Here is a 24,410-nt window from a genome sequence, read left to right on the forward strand (position 1 = left end):
GCTGAGTGGAATGAACAATGAAGGCTTCTACCTGCTTGGTCATCCTATCCACATAGCTAATGATAATTTCTCAATTTTCTTGGGTATAAATATGTTATTAGAGCACCAACAGTCATCCCCAAAATATTGTTACATTATCACTATAGAGGTATTCAGTCAAAAAATTCTGTGATATTTCATCTTGTCAGTATCGCCTAACCCCTATGGGGGAGCGCACACTGACTGGTCTAACCAGATAAGCTACTTCACAGGAATCAATTAAGTTTCATTTAGTCTAAATGTTAGTGGGTCTGGCAGACAACTAATGCATATCTGTCTGTAATGTTAAATGATTACCATCATGTACAACTCCCACAATGTTAAAATAATCTGAAAAAGCCACATAAAGCAAAGATTCTCCATGTTCTGTGAAAAAACAAAATGCTGCAGCTCTATGCGATATACTACACTTTGTGACTTACACAACTTTATATTTTTTCCTCAGTCTGTGGAACTTGCTATTGTAGAAGTAGACGTTTTGGAACCCTTCCCTTTTATTCTTCCTTTCTGGGAAGGCTTATAAGGCGGTATAAAATAAGGAAATTCAACTTCCTCACATTCCTGCATGCATTGCATTACTGCTGGTTTTACTGCTCCTGTCTGAGAAATCATACTGTTTGGCTGGTCTGTTAGGTTTACATGATAGTTAGCTAGCAATTATATGACTTATTTAGGAACAGGTCAATTTTGAGGGCATTTCTCCAAGTAGTTTAACTTTTTGAGTTCAATTATTTATTATTGAATGAAAGTAACTGTCTCAAATATCGCCGTCTCTCTCGTATGTTGTAAATAACTTGAAGAGAAGGGCTTAGATGTTAAAATGCATTTATATTCAGACAGACTATTGTAAGAGCTCAACCTCAACAGAAGGGGAAGTTAATTGCAGACTCAATCAAGAAATAGGGAAGGTAAGTCAGTATGACTTAATGCTGCTTCAACATTGACCGTGGAGGTGTCGTGAAGCAAGGTTTTCAATCCCTTTTTTTTTCCCCCAGTGAAGCCATTAATCGGTGAGCAACAGAAGACTATGTGTACTGGGCAGCTCTTAGGTGTGAATGTGGAATTGAATGCATGCTCATCCAGAGTATTTTAGGGGGAAAAAGGCTTAGCAAACCCTCCTCTGAGTCAATGAACAAGAGAGGATATGTACTGGTTAAAAATTATTATATATTTATATATATTTTTAGTAATTTTGTGTAATATTTTGTACTTGTATGTGAACTGTGTACAAACTGTATGCACATGCGTTGTACACAATAAGAATTGCCATTTCAGATTGTGCATGTGTAAATCAGTCAGTGTTTTGTCTACCTTTTACATCCTCCATTACACATCCCTCTCCTCACCAGACCTTCCTCCCCTCCCCTCTCTTTCCTCTTTTTTCAACTCCTTTGCGGATGACCCCTCCCATCCATCCCCTCCTGTTCCACTGCCAGCCAATCAGAGCAGAGTCTCTAGGTCACATGGCAATCAGAGGAGCAGGAAGACCGAGTAGAATATGAACCTAGGCACAGCTCAGATTGTGAGAACAGCAACACATCCGGCGCCCAAAAAAACACAACACGCGCAAACCCACTATCAAGAAGCAGGCATATCACAGCCAGAAAAACACATCTGCACCTTTAGCTGTTAGACTCTGAAGACACTTGTACACACATGCACAGTAACCTCTCTTGATAAAAGCAGGGGAGAGAAGGACAGACTGCTTGAAGCTGGATTTATTATTAGGATCACTGGAGACGTGTCAAACATTTGCTGTGTGTCTTTGAGGTAAGGAAAGCTTTCACCAGCTCAGGAAATGTTTGTTGTAAGTAAATATCTCTGGTTGTCTGGCAATTTACATAGCGAGCTGGACTGTGATCTTTCCGGTCTAACAGGATTGCAGTTTTCTTCAGATATGCAAATTTCATTTATTTGTAATAGAAAACAACAATTTTTCACTATTTTTTGTGCCTACGATTCCATCCTTGAGTATGAGACAAACATTAGCAGATAGCATATAGACATACATTGTATGTCTTCCACTGTCACAAGGTTCCGCAGTGGTTTTTTCACTCTAGGAAATTGTAGGATGTCTGACTACGGCCTTTGTTTTAAAGTGCATGCCACTGTGACCTGCCTTTATTTATTTATTTATTTATGTTTATTTTTCCACCAGCATACAAGATTCCACTGTAAGACTTCTGTAATGGCTCTGAGATTGCCCTATTGCTCCTTGTTCATATTCCCCTTGTCTGGCTGTCTATAGGTTTCTCTACCCCCTTCTCTTGGCCATGGGTAAAACCATGCAAGACTGACTGCCTGTTTCGTTTTTTGTTTCCTGTTTTGAAGTTTAAAGAACTGACACATTTAAAGATTGGGTCGGACATACATTTAGACTGGAGCATTTTGTGAATCTATTGCATATGTGATACTGGCAACTGAGCAAACATATTTCATGTGTTCATGAATGCATGTATTCTTGTGTGCACATGATTCTGAAACATAAAGGATCACACATGGACTGACATACATGTGCAGATTGAAGATGGAGGAAGGGCCAAATGGCGCACCCTATAGCCAAGGTTTTCCCTACCTGCCTAAGATAAAGGCAGTCCCACGTTCGTGTTGTCATCTGCCGCCTTCATAAAATATTTTAAAAAATCCAGTGTTTTTTTTTTTCATAATCAAATATACCCCATTGGGAAACTGCTATGCTATTACACAAGTTTTTATGTAGTGGGTCAGCGGGATCTGGCGACCAATTAATGTGTTTCACCTTTCAGCACCGCTGCCAGTGCTGCAGTGGCAAAGTCATAGCAAATCGCAACCACTGAAAGTGAAAGCATGGATAGTTGGAATGACAATGTAAGTGTGTGATCATAGGTAACATTTATGTGCACAGGCAGTTTTCACCTGTGCACTCATCACAGCCTCTAAACAGTCCCTGGAAGTTGAATCAGTTCATCTGGACAAAAGGCTTAGTGGGAGGAACGTTTCATCACTCATCTAATGACTTCGTCAGTCTCAAATGACTGCAGGTATCCCCTGATACCAGGAACTGATTCAGCTTTCTGGGATTTCCTTACCTGGATTATTGAGCATGCATCAAGGCACCTCTAAACGTTGTTTGAGCCCCCATACGTCTGGTTTAGGCAAATTTAAAATCAGCCCCGAATAAGCAGTTTTGCTTGTTTCATCATGCAAGGCAGCATGGTAGTCATAATTCACAATTTTAGTGAATAGAAAAAAATATACTTAAAAAAAAGATGGTAAATAAAGACATGGATGGAGGTTATTTTCCGTTTGAAACATAGCCACTGGATGGCGTAGGTTTTCACTTTCCCTCCCTATACCGTTTATTAAGTCAAGTCAATTTTATTTGTATAGCCCAATATCACGAATTACAAATTTTCCTCCAGGGGCTTTACAGCAACACAACATCCTGTCCTTAGACCCTTGCATCGGATAAGGAACAACTTTCTAAAACAAAACAAAAAAAACATTTTAACGAGGAGAAAAAATAGGAAGAAACCTCAGGGAGAGCAACCGAGGAGGGATCTCTCTCCCAAGACGGACAACGTGCAATGAATTATTACCACATTAAATGTGAATGCATCACTATAACTTAAACCAATCACCAACAAAAAGGCTATCCGAAATGAGTCTTTATGCATCCTCAGTAATCCAGGTAAGAAAATCAAAGAAAGTTGAATCGGTTCATCTGGATACAACATTTATTGACAGATATGTTTAATCACTCACCTGAGTGACCTCTTCAGTCTAAACTGACTGCAGGGTCTTTAAACAAAAAGACTATGTACCATTTGTATTTTGCCCCTTCTAATATAGCTATCTGAACCAGGTTGGAGACACTGAGGAAAAGACAGGTAGCAGAGCTGAGGATGCTAAGATTTTCGTTGGGAGTGATGAAGAAGGACAGGATTAGGAATGAGTATATTAGAGGGACAGCTCAGGTTGGACGGTTTGGAGACAAAACAAGAGAGGCAAGATTGAGATGGTTTGGACATGTGTGGAGGAGAGATGCTGGGTATATTGGGAGCAGGATGCTGAAGATGCAGCTGCCAGGCAAGAGGAAAAGAGGAAGGCCAAAGAGGAGGTTTATGGATGTGGTGAGGGAGGGCATGCAGGTGGCTGGTCTGACTGAGGAAGATGCAGAGAACAGAAAGAGATGGAAATGGATGATCCACTATGGCGACCCCCAACGGGAGCAGCCAAAAGTGATGGTGGTAGTAGTAGTAGTAGTATAGATATCTGAATATACAGGGTCCAAAATTAACACTTGCCAGTTGCCAAATGCGGGTAAATGTAGTCTTTGGCGAGGGAATTTTGGAGACCACCCGCCACTCTGGCTGATAGCTGGAGAAAAGTTGCTGGTTTGCTGTCACTTCAATCTGCTAGATGTGCCATGCTGCATGTCATATGTAGTACGGAATTGCATCAGTCATCAAACCACGTGATTATTTTTGTTACAGTATTTGAGGTACTTGTTGTCATCCGGACAGTTGAAATAAACCCAGCTATGTGGAGATTTATTGCGGGAGTGGAGCCTCCAGGAAAGAAGCAGAAAACAGGCGAACTTCAGGCCGAAGAGACTACTGCTGTCACAGCCAATACACGCACGCACTCCTCGTCTCATCCACCAATGCTGTCATCAAGCGGGAGACAAGGAGGAAAATGGCTTGGAGAGCGAGCTGTCTGAAGAAGACTGAACACGCAACAAAATAAAAACACATCAACATAAACTATAACTGAACTTATTACTGTTACTTATTTTTACTTGTTATTGTTAATACCTCTGTAATTGTTATATTCTCAAACTCCTTAATAAATGATTCTTCTTGCGCTTAAAGGCAAATACCACTGAATTTATTAATCCAAGTGTGTTACACTTTAGTGAATTAATATTTTTGCATACAGTTAGTGTACTATTACTATTATTAATGCACACTACAATAACTTTGATTCAAAATCGCATATGAGATCAAGATGAATTGCAATAGTAAAAAGCAGTTTATTTTTTGGCTAGTAAAATAATCTGGCCAGTAAGTTTTTTTCATCTACCACCCACGTTGGCAGGTATGCAAAAAAGTGAATTTTGGACCCTGTGAATATATACAACATATTCTGAATTTATGTAACCTGTTTCCACTGTAGTGAACCTGACTGATGACACCAAAAGGAACTGAGAGGATAACACGTTATAAACTAAAAGAAGATGAGCAGTGTAGTGTGCTGTGCGAGTTCTCATCCACATCGTAGAGTGCATTTCTCTTCCAGCTTGATCATAGTATTTGCAGGATATGACATCTTTCTCACCAGAGGAAATCCTTTAGCCAATTTGCTGGACACTTTGATGGTCAAGCCAGTGTCGTCACCTGCCAATATCACTGCATTAGTTAAACACTTCTCTGGGATTGATGTGTTTTATCTGCTGTGGGTTTTTTGTTTGTTGGGAGGGCCTGCTGACTCCGGATCAGTTTTCGGCTAAAAGGTAGAACGAGTAGGATTTGTCGATTGTGGTTTGTAAACACAACATTCAAAGTTGGCCCCTCCTCCCCCGGCTCAACGACACCAGAAGGACACGCCCCCTGACTGCAGTAGCCAGAACACATCCCAGTGTACAGGCCAACTCCATGTCGCTCTTCATCCCCATCCTCTCCTTCAGTGTTCACCAGCGGGTGAAAGCCAACTCCAGATTCACTCTGGTTTTGGAACGAGCTTTGTCTGCTTGGATTTTTGCCTCGCTACATTTGCATTTGTACACAGTTCACATACAAGCACAAAAGTATTACACAACATTCCTAAAAATATCTTCTGAATTTTTAAGTTGTACAAATTCCCAGTGTTCATTTGATGTAGCCAATTCATATAGAGACATGTAACACAATATGAATAGTTGAATGACAGTAGAGCTCTTTTTGAGATTTGTGCAATCTAGTCCTGACATGGATGTTTGGTTCTGCTCTGTTACTGTTAGATTGAACGACTCCATGCTGCTTGGCAATCACCACATGGAGAATGACGGCTACTCAGACAAATCAGAACGCGAAGCTCATGAGGACTGGGATACTTTGGCCAATGACAACGGTGGAAGGTTGACCGAGGAGAGTGACATGGACCAATCAGATGAGCTATTGCCAGGGTTGCAGGCTACGACCTACGTAGAGCAGGGCCTTGAGGAGATGGCCGAGGTAAGTTTCCATATTTACCTAAACTTAAGCAGTGTTAAACATGATTTATACTTATTTGAAAGTATTCTGTGTCTTTTTAAGTGTGTTCCTTATGTTAAAGAAAGCAGAAAGGTATAACAGTATTAAAAACATTACTTTGATTGTTTTGAGGGCACAATATTCATTCAATTAAGTAGATTCCATATATCCAGACATTTTCATCATGACATAACTAAATCTGTTTGTGCCTCTTTCCATTAGACCATTCCACTAACCCTATTTGGACTAGGCTAGCTCATTGCTATACTCCCAAATTTACAAGGCTAGCTCACAGAAATACCCTCTGACCTAAATGTAGTTTTCCCTAGTACCCCCCTCCTCTTAGTTCCCCTTGCCTAGCTGACTCCCATGGCCCTGCTTGTCAACTCAGGCTGGGGAGGCATCACAGGTGGAGACAGTGTCGGACGAGAACAAAGGTCTGATCTGGACTCTGCTGAAACAGCTGCGACCAGGAATGGACCTATCCAAGGTGGTGCTGCCCACCTTCATCCTTGAGCCACGTTCTTTCCTGGACAAGCTATCTGACTACTACTACCATGCTGACCTGCTCTCACAGTGAGTGGTTCAACATCCCTTCATATTTCACTAATGCCACAGACTGCCATTACTACAGATATACAGTCACAATCAATATACATGACTTTTATAAAGAATTTCCTTTTGCTGAAAATGTTTGCGTGTTTTTCTTTGTAATTACATCCATATGATTCATCTTCACTTTGTTTTCCTGTTACAGAGCTGCATTAGAAGAAAGTGCATATGGTCGGATAAAGCAAGTGTTGCGTTGGTACTTGTCTGGCTTCTACAAAAAGCCCAAGGTAAGATCTGTTCACACCCAGAGGCCTGGTATTTCAGTACAGCAGTGGCATGTAGGCATCCTTTACTGACTAAGAGGGAGTAAGCAAAATTCAAATGTTTGGACATGATGTCCACTAGCTACTGGCCAACATTTTTTTTTAACTGTTGTTGAGCCTCTCCACTTCTCTGAGTGGCTCTTACCTTGAGTATTATGAATATAAAGTTTCCATGAGAATGTGAAGTTGATATGTTTTCTGTTGGTTTAAACTTTCCAGGAAGCGATGCTTGTTGAAGTGTTTGCTGAGTGTGTTTTTGCAGGCTTAACCTTAATCAAATTAACTTGTTTAATCTCAGTGGCTGGGATTTTTTTTCCGTGAGCATTCTTTACCAGTACTGGGTGTGTGCACATGGCTTGTGAGATTAGTGTCTGTGCTCTCACCCAGCTGCTGCAGAAAAATCTTGTTTAACCAGCGCCTCATTTCTTAAGACAGAGAAGCTGTGGTTGTGTCCTCGGCTTACTTAAGTGGTATGAGTGCCTCCCTGCCAGTGCTAAGTAATTGGCATGGACACGCATGTGCAGTAGGAATGCTCCATGTCATTATATGTTGCAGGGTCTGAAGAAACCTTATAACCCAATTCTTGGTGAGACGTTTCGTTGCTGCTGGCTTCATCCTCAAACTGACAGCTGTACTTTCTACATAGCTGAACAGGTTAGACTAGACCAGTCTCATAAATTACACACACAAAAGCACAAGATGCACGTCATGCCTTGCATGTTAATTTGTAAACTACTGAATGTTTTTCACAGTCAAGAAACATGGATAATAGGTTAACACACAGTACACACTGTGTGAGACACAGCAAGTGTGAATTCCTCACCTGTCACTTTGCCCCTCACCTCTGTTCTCTCTCTCTGTCTTCTCCCTCTTCCTCTGCCAGGTGTCCCACCATCCACCTGTCTCTGCCTTCTACATTTGCAACAAGAAGGATGGTTTCTGCATCAGTGGAAGCATCCTGGCCAAGTCCAAGTTCTATGGTATTCCGTGAAGCACATTAGGATTCTGACATCTACATAGTATACTTAGGGCTGTCTTTGACAATTTGCAAACATGTACTAATCCCCAGTCCTCAAAATAAGGCTGGTAGTAATAACTCTTATAATATTTTGCTCAAACCCCAGCCAATACTTGTATGTATTTCAGAGGGATCTGCAAAGAAAACCTTTTTAAATGACCTTTAATATCCTCTCTGTAATCCTCTGTCTGATTGTAGGTAATTCACTCTCAGCCATTCTGGATGGTAAAGCCAGGCTGGTGTTCCTGGGTAGGGATGAGGAGTACGTCATCACTATGCCCTATGCGCACTGCAAAGGTAATGGATGTGGTTTGCATGTTGACATAGCACTTAGATTGCCCTTTTCTAAAATAAAGTTGCAAAAGTGTTTTATATGCAAAAGAATAGGAAAGGAAAGAAAAACATGTAAGCCTGGTATAACAGACACGTTGAATAGCAGCAACAATTGTAAAACATAAGATAATGAACTTCATTTAATACTAATAATGCCAATAGAAACAATAATATAGTAATAAAACAGAAAAAGCAAGTGAACTAAAATTATTATAATTAAACCACCCCTATGATGTTACATTTTAAATGCAAGCTTATAAAAAGGAGTCGGTTTTTGAGTGTTAAAATAGAATACAGAGGTTGATAATTTAATTTCCTCAGTGAGATTGTTCCAGAGTTTAGGGGCTCTGATTTCAGTTGCTCTGTCTCTTTCAAATTAGTTTCATCTGTGCATCAAAGAATATGTCTCTTTGTACACAGATAAGATATCTATAATTTGAGATGAGGCGAAACCATATAATAGTTTTAAAAGTAATCATTAAAGATCCCAAAATAAAGTCTGAAATTAAAAGGTGGCCATTGAAGATAGGCAAAAATTGGAGCTATTTGATCTGTCCTCTGTTCCAGTTGTAAGCTTCGCTGCTGTATTTCATACTAATAGCAGGAAGTGAGAGTTTTCAGTGTGAGTCAGAAGAACGAAGAATTAAAGCAGCATAGTCATGGATAAATAAAGGCATTAATGACTTTTTCCAAGTTAGATATGGGTAGAAATGATCAAATATAAGAGATCATTCATAACTGATAGAAGCAAAACTCTACAACTTTTTGGAACTACCTCTCAAAATTTAGATCAGAGTACAAGATGACTCCTAAATTTCAAGAAGCTTGTTCAATGTTAGATGCCTGGTTGCCGAGATGATACAATGTGATTCAAATGCTTGGATATCACTACCCCAGATATACGTATTGTCATTGAGCTCTTAGAAAATTATAAGCATTATTCATTCCATTAGAGCACATTACTGTCTTATATTAGTATTATTAGTTATTATGCTGTGACTTATTTTTTTACCATCATAGTATGTTTAGACAGAAATGAAAAATAGTTCAAAAGATGTTTGTTTAAAGTCCTTCTTGGTTCTGTTCTCCCTCATGATACTTTTCTTTTGATATTGGTCTACGTTTGTCATCCATGACATGTAATTTGAGCAACTCACCCTATGTGACCATCTGTTTTAGCCAGACTCAGGCTGTTGTAGAAACTGAATAACATCTCCCTCTGCTCTATGTTCTGCTCAGGCCACAGACTAGGGCTTGTTTGAGAGACAGAAATAAGGATAGAATCTGTCAGGTTACGGCCCTGAATTGTACATACTCAATGTACTTTAAGACTAAATTAACATGTATTTCTTCAACATTTTTCAGTCAACTAATGTGGTATCTGTGAGTGGGCACAGCATACTCCTAACCCCAGCCATGTAATGGATATGACTTATTACTTCAGTTGAAAAGGAGCAGGAACATAGAGGATTCCTCTGTTTGCTGTATCTCCTGTTTTAAATGTTCATGGATTGTATGTACTGTTCAGTCTAATGCATGACTATCTGTGTCTCCTGTAGGTATCCTGTATGGTACAATGACACTAGAACTGGGGGGGAAGATCACCATTGAGTGTGAAAAAACCAGATGTGCCGCAGAGCTGGAATTCAAATTAAAGGTATACATTATTATCAATAATAATGGGATACACCGATACCACTTTTTTTCAGACCAAGTACAAGTACTTACATTTTGGTTACTTGCCGATACCGAGTACCGAAATGAATACTTAATAATACCATTACAGTTCTAACAATGACTTTGAAAACATGCTTTATTTTCATCAGCTGTTCCTCACTTTCTGACTGTAACAAATTAAATATACAACATGATGCTGTTGCTGACATTTTAACATTCAACTTTGCATTTTCCTGAACAAACATGACGCTGCCACACGTTTCACTTAAATGTAACATGTAATATAATTCAGTGGATTTCAGTACAACATACAACTAACTGTAGCAGTGCCAGGCACAGATGTGGCGCATCACATAGGCGGGGCAGAGCGGGTTTTTTACCTGCCACGCCAACTGCGTCTGTGTTGCATGTGGTTGCGTGCCAGCCGTGTTTCCCAATTCACTGCATGCATATTGAGTTTTGCCAAGTGATAATGCAGTTGTTTTTGCAGGGTTTGGAAGCGTAGGCTATATTAACTGGTACTGAATTGATTAAGTAGGTCGCCCCCCCCCCCTTTTTTTCTCCCAGTTGTACTTGGCCAATTACCCCACTCTTCCGAGCCATCCCAGTCACTTCTCCACCCCCTCTGCCGATCCAGGGAGGGCTGCAGACTACCACATGCTTCCTCCGATACATGTGGAGTCGCCAGCCACTTCTTTTCACCTGACAGTGAGGAGTTTTGTCAGGGGGACGTAGCGCGTGGGACGATCACGCTATTCCCCCCCGAACAGGTGCCCAACCGACCAGAGGAGGTGCTAGTGAAGTGACCAGGACACATACCCACATCCGGCTTCCCACCCGGAGACATGGCCAATTGTGTCTGTAGGGATGCTCGACCAAGCCGGAGTTAACACAGGGAATTGAACTGGCAATCCCCTTGTTGGTAGGCAGCGGAATAGACCACTACGCCATTCAGAGGCCCAGTAGATCGTTTTAACCACAGGATCGTGGATACTAATTGATTTGATTGATTTACAGTGCATCTGGAAAGTATTCACACCCCTTCACTTACCCCACATTTTGTTATGTTACAGCCTTATTCCAGAATGGGTTAAATTCCTTTTTTTTCTCATCAATCTACACACAATACCCCATAATTACAAAGTGAAAAAGGTTTTGTAGAATTTTTTGTAAATTTATTAAAAATAAAAAACTGAAATATTGCATGTACATAAGTATTCACACCCTTTGCTATGACACTCAAAATTGAGCTCAGGTTCATCCTGTTTCCACTGATCATCCTTGAGATGTTTCTACATCTTGATTGGAGTCCACCTGTAGTAAATTCAATTGATTGGACATGATTTGGAAAGGCACACACCTGTATATATAAGATCCCACTGTTGACAGTGCATGTCAGAGCAGAAACCAAGCCATGAAGTCAAAGGAATTGTCTGTGGACCTCCGAGACAGGATTGTATCGAGGCACAGATCTGGGGAAGGGTACAAAAAAAATTCTACAGCTTTGAAGGTCCCAAAGAGCACAATGGTCTCCATCATTCATAAATGGAAGAAGTTTGGATCCACCAGGACTCTTCCTAGAGCTGGCTGCCCAGCCAAACTGAGCAATCGGGGGAGAAGGGCCTTGGTCAGGGAGGTGACCAAGAACCCGATGGTCACTCTGACAGAGCTCCAGCGTTCCTCTGTGGAGATGGGAGAACCTTCCAGAAGGACAACCATCTCTGCAGCACTCCACCAATCAGGCCTTTATGGTAGAGTGGCCAGACGGAAGCCTCTGCTCAGTGAAAGGCACATGACAGCCCGCTTGGAGTTTTCCAGAAAGCACCTAAAGGACTTTCAGACCATGAGAAACAAGATTCTCTGGTCTGATGAAACCAAGATTGAACTCTTTGGCCTGAATGCCAAACGTCACGTCTGGAGGAAACCAAGCACCTCTCATCACCTTGCTAATACCATCCCTACAGTGAAGCATAGTGGTGGCAGCATCATGCTGTGGGGATGTTCTTCAGCGGCAGGAACTGGGAGACTAGTCAGGATCGAGGGAAAGATGAATGGAGCAAAGTACAGAGAGATCCTTGATGAAAACCTGCTCCAGAGCGCTCAGGACCTCAGACTGGGGCGAAGGTTTACCTTTCAACACGACAACGACCCTAAGCACACAGCCAAGACAATGAAGGAGTGGCTTCGGGACACGTCTGTGAATGTCCTTGAGTGGCCCAGCCAGAGCCCAGACTTGAACCCCATTGAACATCTCTGGAAAGACCTGAAAATAGCTGTGCAGGGGCACTCCCCATCTAAGCTTACAGAGCTCGAGAGGATCTGCAGAGAATGGGAGAAATACCCCAAATATAGGTGTGCCAAGCTTGTAGCTTCATACCCAAGAAGACTTGAGGCTGTAATCGCTGCCAAGGGTGCCTCAACCAAGTACTGAGTAAAGGGTGTGAATACTTATGTACATGCAATATTTCAGTTTTTTTATTTTTAATAAATTTGCAAAAATGTCTACAAAACCCTTTTCACTTTGTCATTATGGGGTATTGTATGTTGATTGATGAGAAAAAAAAGGAATTTAATCCATTTTGGAATAAGGCTGTAACATAACAGAATGTGGGGAAAGTGAAGGGGTATGAATACTTTCCGGATGCACTGTATTTTAATGTGCAATGCCAGAAAGTTGAATCGGTTCATCTGGACACATCGCTTAGTGGGAGAAATGTTTCATCACTCATCTGAGTGACTTCATCAGTCTTACACGTCCAACCTTATAAACAGCACAGTTGCATAATGACCAAAACCAATGATCAGTTTCATATGTAAATTGCCGTGACCATTAATTAGCGTTACAGTCATCATGTATGTTATTCACAAATGATTGGGGAATTGTTATAATCACAGCATTGTAAAATGGTGACAGACATACTCTTAGCCCCCCCTTGGTTAAGGGATGGTCGTTCCCTCTTCACATAGATGGCCTCTTTGACTCCCCGTTCAAACCACCGTTCCTCCGTATCAAGGATGTGCACATCATCATCCTTGAAAGAGTGGCCACTGGCCTGTAGATGGGTGTAGACTGCAGAGTCCTGGCCTGATGAGGGATGGACCATGGATCGGGTCCCCGAGCACAAACAGAGCAATATAGAGTACGCTGTTAAGTACCAGGAGGATTGCCGTGACTTGTACATCGGGGAAACCAACAGACGCTGGCAAAGAGGATGGCACAACACAGAAAGGCTAACACGTCAAGCCAGGACTCTGCAGTCTACACCCATCTACAGATGAGGATGTGCACATCCTTGATAGGGAGGAATGCTGGTTTGAATGGGGAGTTAAAGAGTCCATCTATGTAAAGAGGGAATGACCATCATCTATCTGGCTCCATCTCCTCCTCTTCCCATTCCAATGGCAAAAAAAGGCACCGCTCACTTTTTACCATTTCCGCTGGAATTGTCTAGGCAGATATTAGGTGCAGTTGTATTGGAGTAGTTTTACAAGTAGGGGTACATGAGGACAGTATCGGACCGATATCTGAGACTAGTATCTGTGCATCCCTAATTAATATGATAGTGTTTAAAAATACCAGTCATGGTATTAGGTTTGCACAGTTTGAGTTAAAGAGAGTTTAAGTTAGTCAATTTGATAAAGTCTGCGATACCAGAAGTATTATTGTATTTCCATAATGAGAATTTGTTATTCTTGCAGTGTGTAGTTTTGATACTATAGTAGAGAACAACAAAACAAGAGACAGTAATAGTTTTATCCACTAGAAGATATTGGTATTTTTAGTACTTATTTGTATTGACAGTGTAAAAGTAATTTGTTTACCTAAGGACTTTTTAATACACTTTTAGAGCAATTTGATTCATAATATACATTTTGAATGGGTTGACATTAGTTTTATATTATTTAATTTCTAGTGGGCCACAGCAGTACAAGCAGCATGCGTTTTTCATAGTCCATGAAAAGTTAGGGTAAATTACTACTTGTTAATGGGCTATCACAATGGTTTGAATATCTGACACTTGTACATAATTTATGTGCTAACAGCAGTTTGAGAAAAATTGTTTTTTTATATCATATTGTCTTGTCCACACAGCCCTTCCTTGGAGGCCCTTGCTCTGTGAACCAGATCAGTGGGAAGATCCATGTGGGAGAGGAGCTACTGGCTTCTGTCGATGGACACTGGGTGAGAGCAACACGACTCTTCAACATGACATATTCTCCCTGCCCTGTTCAAACTCTGTATCAGTTGTCCATTGTTCTTGCCCGTCTCCCTCTTAATTGCTCTTTCATCTTTTTTTGCCATCTGTTCTCCTCTTAGTATTTAATTATTCTCACTTAAAGGTATCCAGCAGCAGAGCTAGTACTTTAAGGTCTAGGGCCCAACCACAGGACCCATGTCCAAGGCCCCGTTTTAGAAAGAATTAATCTTGCTGTATTGTCCATGAGCAAACAGCGAATCACTACCAGCTCCAGATGTGCTTTGTTGTGTGGAGTGGCAGTAGCTTGGGGGTAGAGCAGGTCATCTGGTAACTGAAGGGTTCCTGGTTTGATCCTTGGTTCCTCCTGGCAAAAATGTAAAGATGTGCCTGAGAAAGACACCTAACCCCTTACTGCTCCCGATGAGCTGGTTGTTACCTTGCATGGCTAACACTGCCATCGCCGTATGAGTGTGTGTGTGTGTGTGTGGGTGAATGTGAGGCATTAATTGTAAAGTGCTTTGAGTGGCTGCTGCAGCTAGAAAATCACTATATAAAATTCAGTCCATTTGTGTTCTGTAGGTGACCTTGCACTCTGACCTCCTGACAGTGGGGGGCTGGAGAAAAGAGTGTTCCTATAGGAATCTATTCTGCTTCTTCTTCTTCTTAAACATGATAAAATGTATGTTGCAATAGTTAAGGTTACAATGAGTAAGTAATAATAGGTTTAATTGTTCAGCTGTTTTGGTTTATGTGTAAAAGTTAATATGTTGTTGTGATTAGGACGGCGAGGTGTTTATCTGCGAGAAGCGCTCAGGTCAGCAGGAGACGCTGTGGAGCCCCACTGCAGAGGTCCGCAGCAATCGTCTTAAGAGACAGGTGGTCCAGCTAGAAGAGCAGGGAGAGTTTGAGTCTGAAAGGTGAGGCCACACACAGAGACCCAAACACTTGTCTGAATATTTATTCATTCACTGTGCAAATCTTTCAAGTCAGTTACTGATAACAAAGTCTTTCGTTTGGGTAAAATAATTCTTTGTAGGGACAATAGATCACTCTTTGTTCGTCTGTCACGTGCATTATCTCAAGCACCACTTGTCCGATTGGAATGAAACTTGGGGGAATGATGCATCCAGACCCTGCGCTCCAGCGTTTACATAATAGCAGTGACTGGCCCAACATGGCGCACTCCTTACAAGCCAAAAAGATAATCAAGCTTTAAACAAGCACAACTTGTCAGCATTACAGTTTGCAGGGCTCCCATTCTTCCTGGAAAGCCTGGAAATTTATAGACTGGTTTTTCAGTCATGGAAAACACCTCAAAAATTATAAAATTGATTAAATGTCCTGGGAATGTGATTGAGGTTATCGAAAATTTTAAGTTAGGTTATAGAATCATATTTTTACCCCCCCCCCCCGTGATGGCATATTTTAAGCATAATTTCTAACTGAGATTGCATATTTTTAATATAACAGAGGAGTGAATGTTCAGTGACCAGCTAAAATTCACACATACCATTTAGAGGCAACTCATTGGTCTGTTGATAATTTTTTGAGGATTGGTTTACTTCTCTGCCACTTCCAACCCCCTCATATAATACCACACCTCCTCTCTTGGCACCCCGTCATACGCATTTTCTAAATCCACAAAGACAATGCAACTCTCTCTGACCTTCTCTATACTTCTCCATCAACACTTTCAAAGCAAACATTGCATCTGTAGTTCTGTTTAACAGGGATGAATCCATACTGCTGCTCGCTTAATCATCACCTCTCCTCTTAACCTAGCTTCCATTACCCTTTCCCATAACTTCATGCTGTGGCTGATCAACTTTATACCTCTGTAGGTACTACAACTTTGCACACCACCCTTATTCTTGAAAACCAGTACCGTAAACTTCTTCTCCACTCCTCAGGCATCCTCTCACTTTCCAAGATTGTGTTACACAATCTAGTTAAAAACCCCACTGCCATCTCTCCTAAACATCTCCATGCGTCCTCTGGACCAACCGCCTTTCCACTCTTCATCTTCTTCATAGCTGCCCTCCCTTGCTAATCCACTGCACTTCCTGACTCACTATTCCCACATCATCCAACCTTCTCTCTCTCATGTTCATCATTCATCAGCCCCTCAAAGTACTCCTTCCACCATCTCAACACACTCTCCTCGCTTGTCAGCACATTTCCATCTCTATCCTTCATCACCCTAACCTGCTGCACATCCTTCCCAGCACCCTAACCTGCTGCACATCCTTCCCAGCTTGGTCCCTCTGTCTACCAAATCGGTACAAGTCCTTTTCTCCTTCCTTAGTGTCTAACCTCTCATACAACTCCCCATAAGCCTTTTCTTTAGCCTTCGCCACCTCTCTCTTCACTTTATGCTGTATCGCCTTGTACTCCTGTCTACTTTATTCATCTCTCGGGGTGATGATCCTACTTCTTCACCAACCTCTTTCTCCGTATACTTTCCTGTACTTACTCATTCCACCACCAAGTCAAGTCAAGTCAAGTCAAGTCAAGTCAATTCAAGTCTCCTTGTCTTCCTTCCTCTATCCAGATGACACACCAAGTACCTTTCTAGCTGTCTCCCTCACTATTTCTGCAGTAGTTGCCCAGCCATCCGGCATCTCTTCACTACCACCCAGTATCACTCTTAGCTCTTCCCTGAACTACACGCAACAGTCTTCCTTCTTCAACTTCCACCATTTGATCCTTGGCTCTGCCTTCACTGTCATCCTCTTCTTGAGCTCCAAAGTCATCCTACAGACCACCATCTGATGCTGCCAAGCGACGTTCTCCCCTGTCACCACCTTGCAGTCTCCAATCTCGTTCAGATCACACCTCCCGCATAAGATACAGTCCACCTGTGTGCACCTTCCTCCACTCTTGTACGTCACTCCGTGTTCCTCCCTCTTCTTGAAATATATATTCACAGCTATTTCCGTCCTTTTCACAAAATCCACCACCAACTGTCCTTCCACATTCCTCTCCTTGTCACCACACCTACCCATCACCTCTGGTCCCTTCACCAACATGCCCATTGAAGTCCGTTCCAATCACCACTCTCTCCTCCTTGGGTTCACTCTCCACCACTTCATCCAACTCACTCCAAAATTCTTCTTTCTCTTCCATCTCACACCCAAATTGCGGGGGCATATGTGCTGACAACATTCATCATCACACCTTCAATTTCCAGCTTCATACTCATCACTCTGTCCGACACTCTCTTCACCTCCAACACACTCTTGACGTACTCTTCCTTCAGGATTACACCGACACCATTTCTCTTCTCATCCACACCATGGTAGAAGAGTTTGAACCCACCTCCGATGCTCCTGGCCTTACTTCCACCTGATCTGTTGCACACACAGTATGTCTACCTTCCTTCTCTCCATCATATCAGCCAGCTCTCTCCCTTTACCAGTCATAGTGCCAACATTCAAAGTTATGAGTCTCACCTCCACACTCTTACCCTTCCTCCTCTCCCACTGTCTCTGGACATGCCTTCCCCCTCTCTTTCTCCTTCACCCAACAGTAGCATACTTTCCACCGGCACCCTGCTGGCCAACAGTACTGGTGGCGGTTGTTGGTAACCCGGGCCTCGACCGATCCGGTATGGAAATCTGATTTATGGTCCGGATATTTGATGTAGAGGATTCAAAGTATTCTTCTTTAAAGTGGATTTCAGAGCGATGTGTGGTTAATGGAAAAGTCAAAACACAAACTGATTCTCTTCCAAGTATTTACTGAAAATTCTTCAGCATTGTACAATTACAAACTGGTACCAGCTGGAAGGTCTGTCTAACAGACAGTCAAAGATGCTTTCTCTGAGCACAGTTTAAGCACCCCCCAAACGTGTAGAACTTTCCGAGGGTTCTATTCAATATGTATTGGAGTGCACATTAGTGCATGTGAATGTCACTTGATGAAGAGACATAAAGGTCCCATGGGACTTTAAATCATATGTATGTGTATGTGCATGTGTGTGCATGTAAATATACGTGTATATACGTGTGCATGTAAGTACGTGTGCATGTGTATGTGTGCGCATGAGTGTGCATGTAAAAACTGGTTAAAACTAACTATGTGTATGTATGTATGTATGTCTGTGTCTATGTATGAGTGTACATACCTGTGTGTATATGTATGTGTGTGTCTGTATGTCTGTATGTGCATGTGTGTGTATGCATGTATGACAAAGAGCAGGAGAGGAAGAGAGGAGAGAAGATTAGAACTCATATATGTATCATACAATACATTAAATGAAACCTATAAATCCTCTTCATTCCCCCCTTCGAGACTTCATAGTCTCGATACAGCTGGCTATATCACTTAATAGGGTATCAAAATTGACCTTAAATCACAGTATATAAAATATATGTATAAAAAATACAATATTCAGAGTATAAAATAGTATAAAATTAATATGTTGTAATTAAGTACTGTAGCGTTAACCTTACTTGCATGCATAAACCAACATTCTTCAAACATGTAAGTAATAAATATTATAATGCAAATAAAAGGTCGTTTTTTTCTCAAACCCCCCCCCTTTTTTCTTTGTCAACCCCATGACAACTAAACATTCTGAAGAACATTAGGTAGGAGATAAGAAATAACATAATGCATCAGTGCCAAATGCATAAATGTAATTAACAGTGATTAAGACCATAAGTTATAAACACGATCACAGATAAGGGCGAAAACCTAGATTTGTATAACTCCCAACTCAACTGAGCTGGTAAAATAAATGAAGAAAATATATATAACAAACAAAACCAAACACAGCACATCTGTATAAATTGGGCACAAACAAAGCAAGGTATTCACGTTTAAATCAAACATATTAATGCAAGACAAATCGGCCCATAAAAATAACCGCAATGTAAAATGCAAAAATTACACGGTTACATGAGATTAACTACATAAATATGTCTGATATTAAGGTAACTTTATTGTATCGATATAGTATTGTTGTCTTTTTTTCCTTTTTTCTATGCCAGTACACATACACATAACACCCCAGTATTTAAAAACAGTAAAATATATTTAATGTGTTCTATTAATCGTATTTATACGAGTATTATTGTAATGATCAAGATTTTCATATGAATGCAGTATCATTATCAGTATTATTTTTCCCTCTTTTTTAAGTTCCCCACCAACACAGACAAACACACAGACACAGAACACAGACACAGCCGGCACACAGAACCTCAAGTACGTCAAATCTCACATACCGTGTTGCAACACAAACCAAAACCAGTTAATACTCACTACTAGGGCCTACAGATATCTAATCACCGCTGTCATTCGTTACCAGCATCCATAATTACACAAACTTAATAAAACTACTACAGGTATATTAATCACCACAGTCCTCTGTCACCACCGTACATAATTAAAAACTTTCATTAACACCAAAACACTCTGTAATACACGGTTTTGCAATTTAACCACAAACCACACAGCTCAGACATCATCACAGAGACAGAGCACCACAGCCCCCAACAGAGAAATACACACACAACCACAGGAAATTTGTCAAATTAGAGGCTAAAGTTGCCTCTTTTACCTCAATTTAGAGCCGGCAACCTAGGTCGAAGTGCATCCCTCCCCGAGGAGACAGCGATGCCTCTCTGAAGATATTGACGTTTTCACATTGGGCTCCAATTAAATGACGATTAGATGAAGATTAGAATGATTAGATGATGATTAGAACTTATATATGTATCATACAATACATTAAATGAAACCTATAAATCCTCTTCATTGACTTGGCAAAGGTTTTACGCCAGATGCCCTTGCTGATGCAACCCCCCTCATTTATCCTGGTTTAGGACTGATTGTGCATCCCTAGGTTTTGGTACTGGATTTTAATCTTGGGGAAAACCTCTTATACAGATACTCTAGTTTTTGTCTGGTATTGGCCTGATATCTGATTCTGGTATCGGTATCAGTGCATCACTACTTCAAGCTGAATATTTTGGTCCCCCATGATTGGATTAGGAATTTGGAGGAATGGTGCATTTTGCTTTGGAAAAGGCGTTGGAAAGGAGGGGCAGGTTATAACTTCTGCTGTAAGAGTCACAGATTAACAGGGGTTCACTGCATTATTCGTGGGGGACGACGCGGTTACTGTTGCTTAGATCTCTGTGAGGGGAGGCTGAAAGGAGTTTTACAGGAGGGTTTGATCAATACACAATATCACATACAATTGCAGACACAGACCACTGTTTAATTTATTGAATGATCAAGATGGAGCTTATATTTACATGTGTGACTCCTATCTGCCTGGTTGTGTTCTCTAAAGGCTCTGGCAGCATGTGACCAGCGCCATCATGGATCGAGACCAGAATCGGGCCACCCAAGAGAAGTTTGTCCTGGAGGAAGCTCAGAGGAGAGAGGCCAAGGAGAGGGGAGACAAACCATGGAACCCACGGCTTTTCCAACTGGAGCCTGTTACCTCAGAGTGGAAATACAAGCACATAGAGTATGGACACACTACCAAACCGAGCTCAAAAAATATCTGTTCACAGAGCAAGAGGATTTGTGATTTTAGTCAAACGAAACAAAAAGTATCTGCAACACCTTAGATATGGGGTAGAAAAATATTTTGGGGAGGAAAAAAAAGCTGGCCTCAAAAATGTTTAGCGATAATGAAATGTGCAGGTCCAGGCAAAACGGCATTAATATATATTGTTACTCCTGATAGCATGCAGCCTTGGGACACAGAATCCTGTTTGATACAATTTGAGAAGGACGGCGTGATTCAGACCCATGAGAAAACACAGCGGCGACACCATGCCTGGATTGGCCAGCAGAAGGTCAGACACACTCCCAACATATACACCGTCACACCCACTTACTCTCACATGGTGGATGTTTCCAGTTCCCACATCTTACTTGCTGAAACACTTAACGAGTCACACTAAACACCTGATAGCAATACAAATTCATTTATGCATTATTTTTAATTAAAATGTTACTGCACTGACCAAATATCAACTACTATACCAGCACTTCAGCAATAGGGAATTCTCCTTTGCACCAACTTTCAGCTGTTATGAAGTCACAGTGAAAACTGTTTTGATTGCTGCAGCACTTCAATGGCTTATTGGCTATCCGTCACATCAGGTGATGCCTAACCTCTCCTTTATGGTGACTGCAGAGAAGGCATTTGGATTAAGAAGTGCCAAGCTGTTGTTTTTGGTTTTGGTTTTTTTGCTGTTCCCCCCCAGCTGTTTGTTCTGTAGCTGAAACAGGTGTATAATGTGTGCTACTCCTGCAGGCTGAAATGAATGGGAAACACAGGAAGGTCAGCAGCCAGCCATCCAGCTGTAGCCAAAACACTGAGAGCAGCAGCACCACGCCAGAGCCTACGCATGAGTCCTCAGACAATGAGGGTGAGGCACTCAGAGAGCCAGACACACACACACACACACACACACACACACACACACACACACACACACACACACACACACACACACACACACACACACTCAAATGTTCATTATCTATAAGTAACCTTTGTCCTGTGCTCTCGCCTGTCATATGACCAGAGTTCCTGAATCAGTGTGCACGGTGCACTAAAGATGTAAAGGACATTGCCTTGATAGAGGCCTCCATCACCTCTATACAGAAGACACAGCAAGAAATCCAGAGGTGAGTCACACACACCAGTGTGTATTTAAACCCAAAATCACAGGACTTTGTAAAAATAACTTTGTTCCTCTAATAGCTTATATTTTGTCTTTATCCCCTAACTCTCTCTCGCTCTCTGCCCACCCCACCCCCACATAGGAACCTGGCAGCTCTGAGTCGTCAGCTAGTGCGTCAGAGAGGGGCGGAGGATGGCATGTCCCTAACGGGCCATCACTGTCTCATTCTATGTGTTCTGCTCCTCTCCCAGCTCCTTCTCAACTATTTCTTCACCTGAGAACCACGTCACGGAGAGAAGCTCCCCCTCTAGCACTGATCTTCCATCATGTCCATAAACATAGACTCTACTCAGTGCAGGGTGATAGAGACTCAACACAAAATATGATCTTAGATCAGAGCTGAAGGGTCACCTTTGTCCTATTTGGCCTTGGACAGGGAGGAGCATGGACACCATAGCAATAAACACAACCACACAGCCATTGCTTGTCAGTCACCTGCAGAGAGGAGTGGTACCCCCTAGTGTAGCCCAAGCGAAACAACACCGGCACCTACGCACTTTGGACAGGAAGGGAGGGTTGAGATTGATGACAAGTGAATGGATTTATCGCTTTTGAATATAAATACAACTCGTATAATCAAGGAGAATGGCAGAGGAGATGTTCCACCATTCCTTCACTAATAGATGTGTCTTTTTTATAGAGATGCCCTGCAATACTGTTATTCTATGTGTGTGTGTGTGCGTGTGCGTGTGTGTGTGTCTGTGTGTGTGTGGGTGTCTGTCTGTCTGTCTGTGGTTCTGTGTGTGTGTGTGTGTGTGTGTGTGTGTGTGTGTGTGTGTGTGTGTGTGTGTGTTCGTACTTACAGTAGACGTATGAACTTCCCAACTTCCCTTCCAATTAAGACTTTCGGCCTTAATGCTAAAGCCAAAAAAAAAAAGAAGAGAGAAATGTCAGATACAAATGAAGATGGAAAAAAAAGCAAATTCCAATAGTGCAATTCTGTCTGTTTTGTATAGGTGTGTGCATAATTACCCTCTGTCCCACCTTTTAATAATGGGGATTTTACCAAAAACAGTATTTATAACCCGGAAGGACGGAGTACTTGTTTACAAAGGTGTCATATGTTTCTAGTGGAACTTGTTGGAAAAAAGAGGGTAGTGGAACAGAGCCAGAAGTAGGGCAGATTGATAAACAGAGTGTCTTTGCATTTCTGTGCCTATAGCGCCATCCGAGGGAAGGATTACTAGCATAGCACTGCTTTGGTCTAGACCATGACACTAATGTGTACAATCAACTATATGTAGGATCAACAGGTGGTGAAGTGAATGAGGAAAATTTTGAGGGGAGAAATTGAATTTGTAAAGCTTTGGCTGAGAGGATTGTTGCATTAAGCATAATTGAAGGGTTTGGGTTAGCATCTCACACCATTTCAGAGTGACTGTTCCAGGATGTAAACACTTAGTAATGAGGGTTTTTTTTTTTTAACAGTGTATCTATTTGTATATATTTGTCTGGAGCACATTCACAGTCTGTGTTTCTAAAAGAGATTTCAGAATGTATTTATTGAGTGATTAACCTTGATTTCCTGATCATACTCAGCTTGGAGGATGAAGGCCAGGGGTGACAGTCCATCTCCTGAGTGTGTACATGTGTGATTTTGAAGGAGAGAGCCATAATAGATGTGCAACAGAGAGCCAGATCGATGATCTTTGTTGACATTTTTAGTTAACCTTGGATTTCAGCTGGGGATGAGGATCAAATTTGGAAAGTTGGACTCGCAGATTGGTTCTTTGCCAGTGCAAATCTGCCTCAAAGGAGGAGAATTGAAGAGCACCAAGGCAGAAGTCGACCCTTTGAATGCTTTTATTCACACTCGTCTGTTAATTATGTTATTTCATGTTTTCTTCATTTTTTCTACTATACTGCCATGTCATGGGTATTCCACATGCCAGACATTTTTGTCATACGGAATGATACAACAGAGAACATGATATTACCCAATGTTTATGTTCATACCTGTTGCATACTGTAATGCTACAGTAAAAATTGATATTTCAACATGACCTTTGCTCTCCGTACTTCTTCCTGTGGCCTCAAGGGAGTACCAAAGCACATCCAGGTCAACCAGGTGGCCGTGAGACAGTCATGAACAAATTGTTAGTCACTGCAAATTTAAAAATAAGGATAGAACTCATGAATACGAGCTGTAGTTGTCTTTTCTCCAATAGAGGGTTACCTTGATTTGGGCGCAGTATGCCTGTTTTTGACTGATTTCCCGAATAACGCTACTTTTAACTATGTTTAGCTTATTAAACATAGTATAAAGTTGCATTATTATGAAAATTGGTATTTACTACAATTTGTTGCAGTTACGCTGTGAACTTTTACACATCTCCATACAG

At 41.5% G+C, this 24,410-nt stretch overlaps 1 protein-coding gene across 2 annotated transcripts in view; it reads left to right on the plus strand.

The window, feature by feature from the left end:
- Positions 1-24,064, plus strand: part of osbpl5 (oxysterol binding protein-like 5) — an 88,756-nt gene extending 64,692 nt beyond the window's left edge. For both annotated transcript variants that reach the window (XM_056281409.1, XM_056281408.1), the window contains exons 10-23: positions 6,020-6,233; positions 6,643-6,827; positions 7,009-7,090; positions 7,682-7,780; positions 8,010-8,106; positions 8,343-8,441; positions 10,037-10,134; positions 14,248-14,337; positions 15,134-15,270; positions 20,658-20,837; positions 21,060-21,171; positions 21,636-21,750; positions 21,910-22,012; positions 22,151-24,064. In XM_056281409.1, coding sequence (XP_056137384.1) covers positions 6,020-6,233; positions 6,643-6,827; positions 7,009-7,090; positions 7,682-7,780; positions 8,010-8,106; positions 8,343-8,441; positions 10,037-10,134; positions 14,248-14,337; positions 15,134-15,270; positions 20,658-20,837; positions 21,060-21,171; positions 21,636-21,750; positions 21,910-22,012; positions 22,151-22,286 — 1,747 coding nt within the window. In that variant the 3' untranslated portion in view covers positions 22,287-24,064. The remainder of the gene's footprint in view (positions 1-6,019; positions 6,234-6,642; positions 6,828-7,008; positions 7,091-7,681; positions 7,781-8,009; positions 8,107-8,342; positions 8,442-10,036; positions 10,135-14,247; positions 14,338-15,133; positions 15,271-20,657; positions 20,838-21,059; positions 21,172-21,635; positions 21,751-21,909; positions 22,013-22,150) is intronic.
- The last annotated feature ends 346 nt before the right edge of the window (positions 24,065-24,410 follow it).

This window comes from Lampris incognitus, chromosome 6 (assembly GCF_029633865.1).
Source record: "Lampris incognitus isolate fLamInc1 chromosome 6, fLamInc1.hap2, whole genome shotgun sequence".
In the NCBI taxonomy this organism is placed as follows: Eukaryota; Metazoa; Chordata; class Actinopteri; order Lampriformes; family Lampridae; genus Lampris; species Lampris incognitus.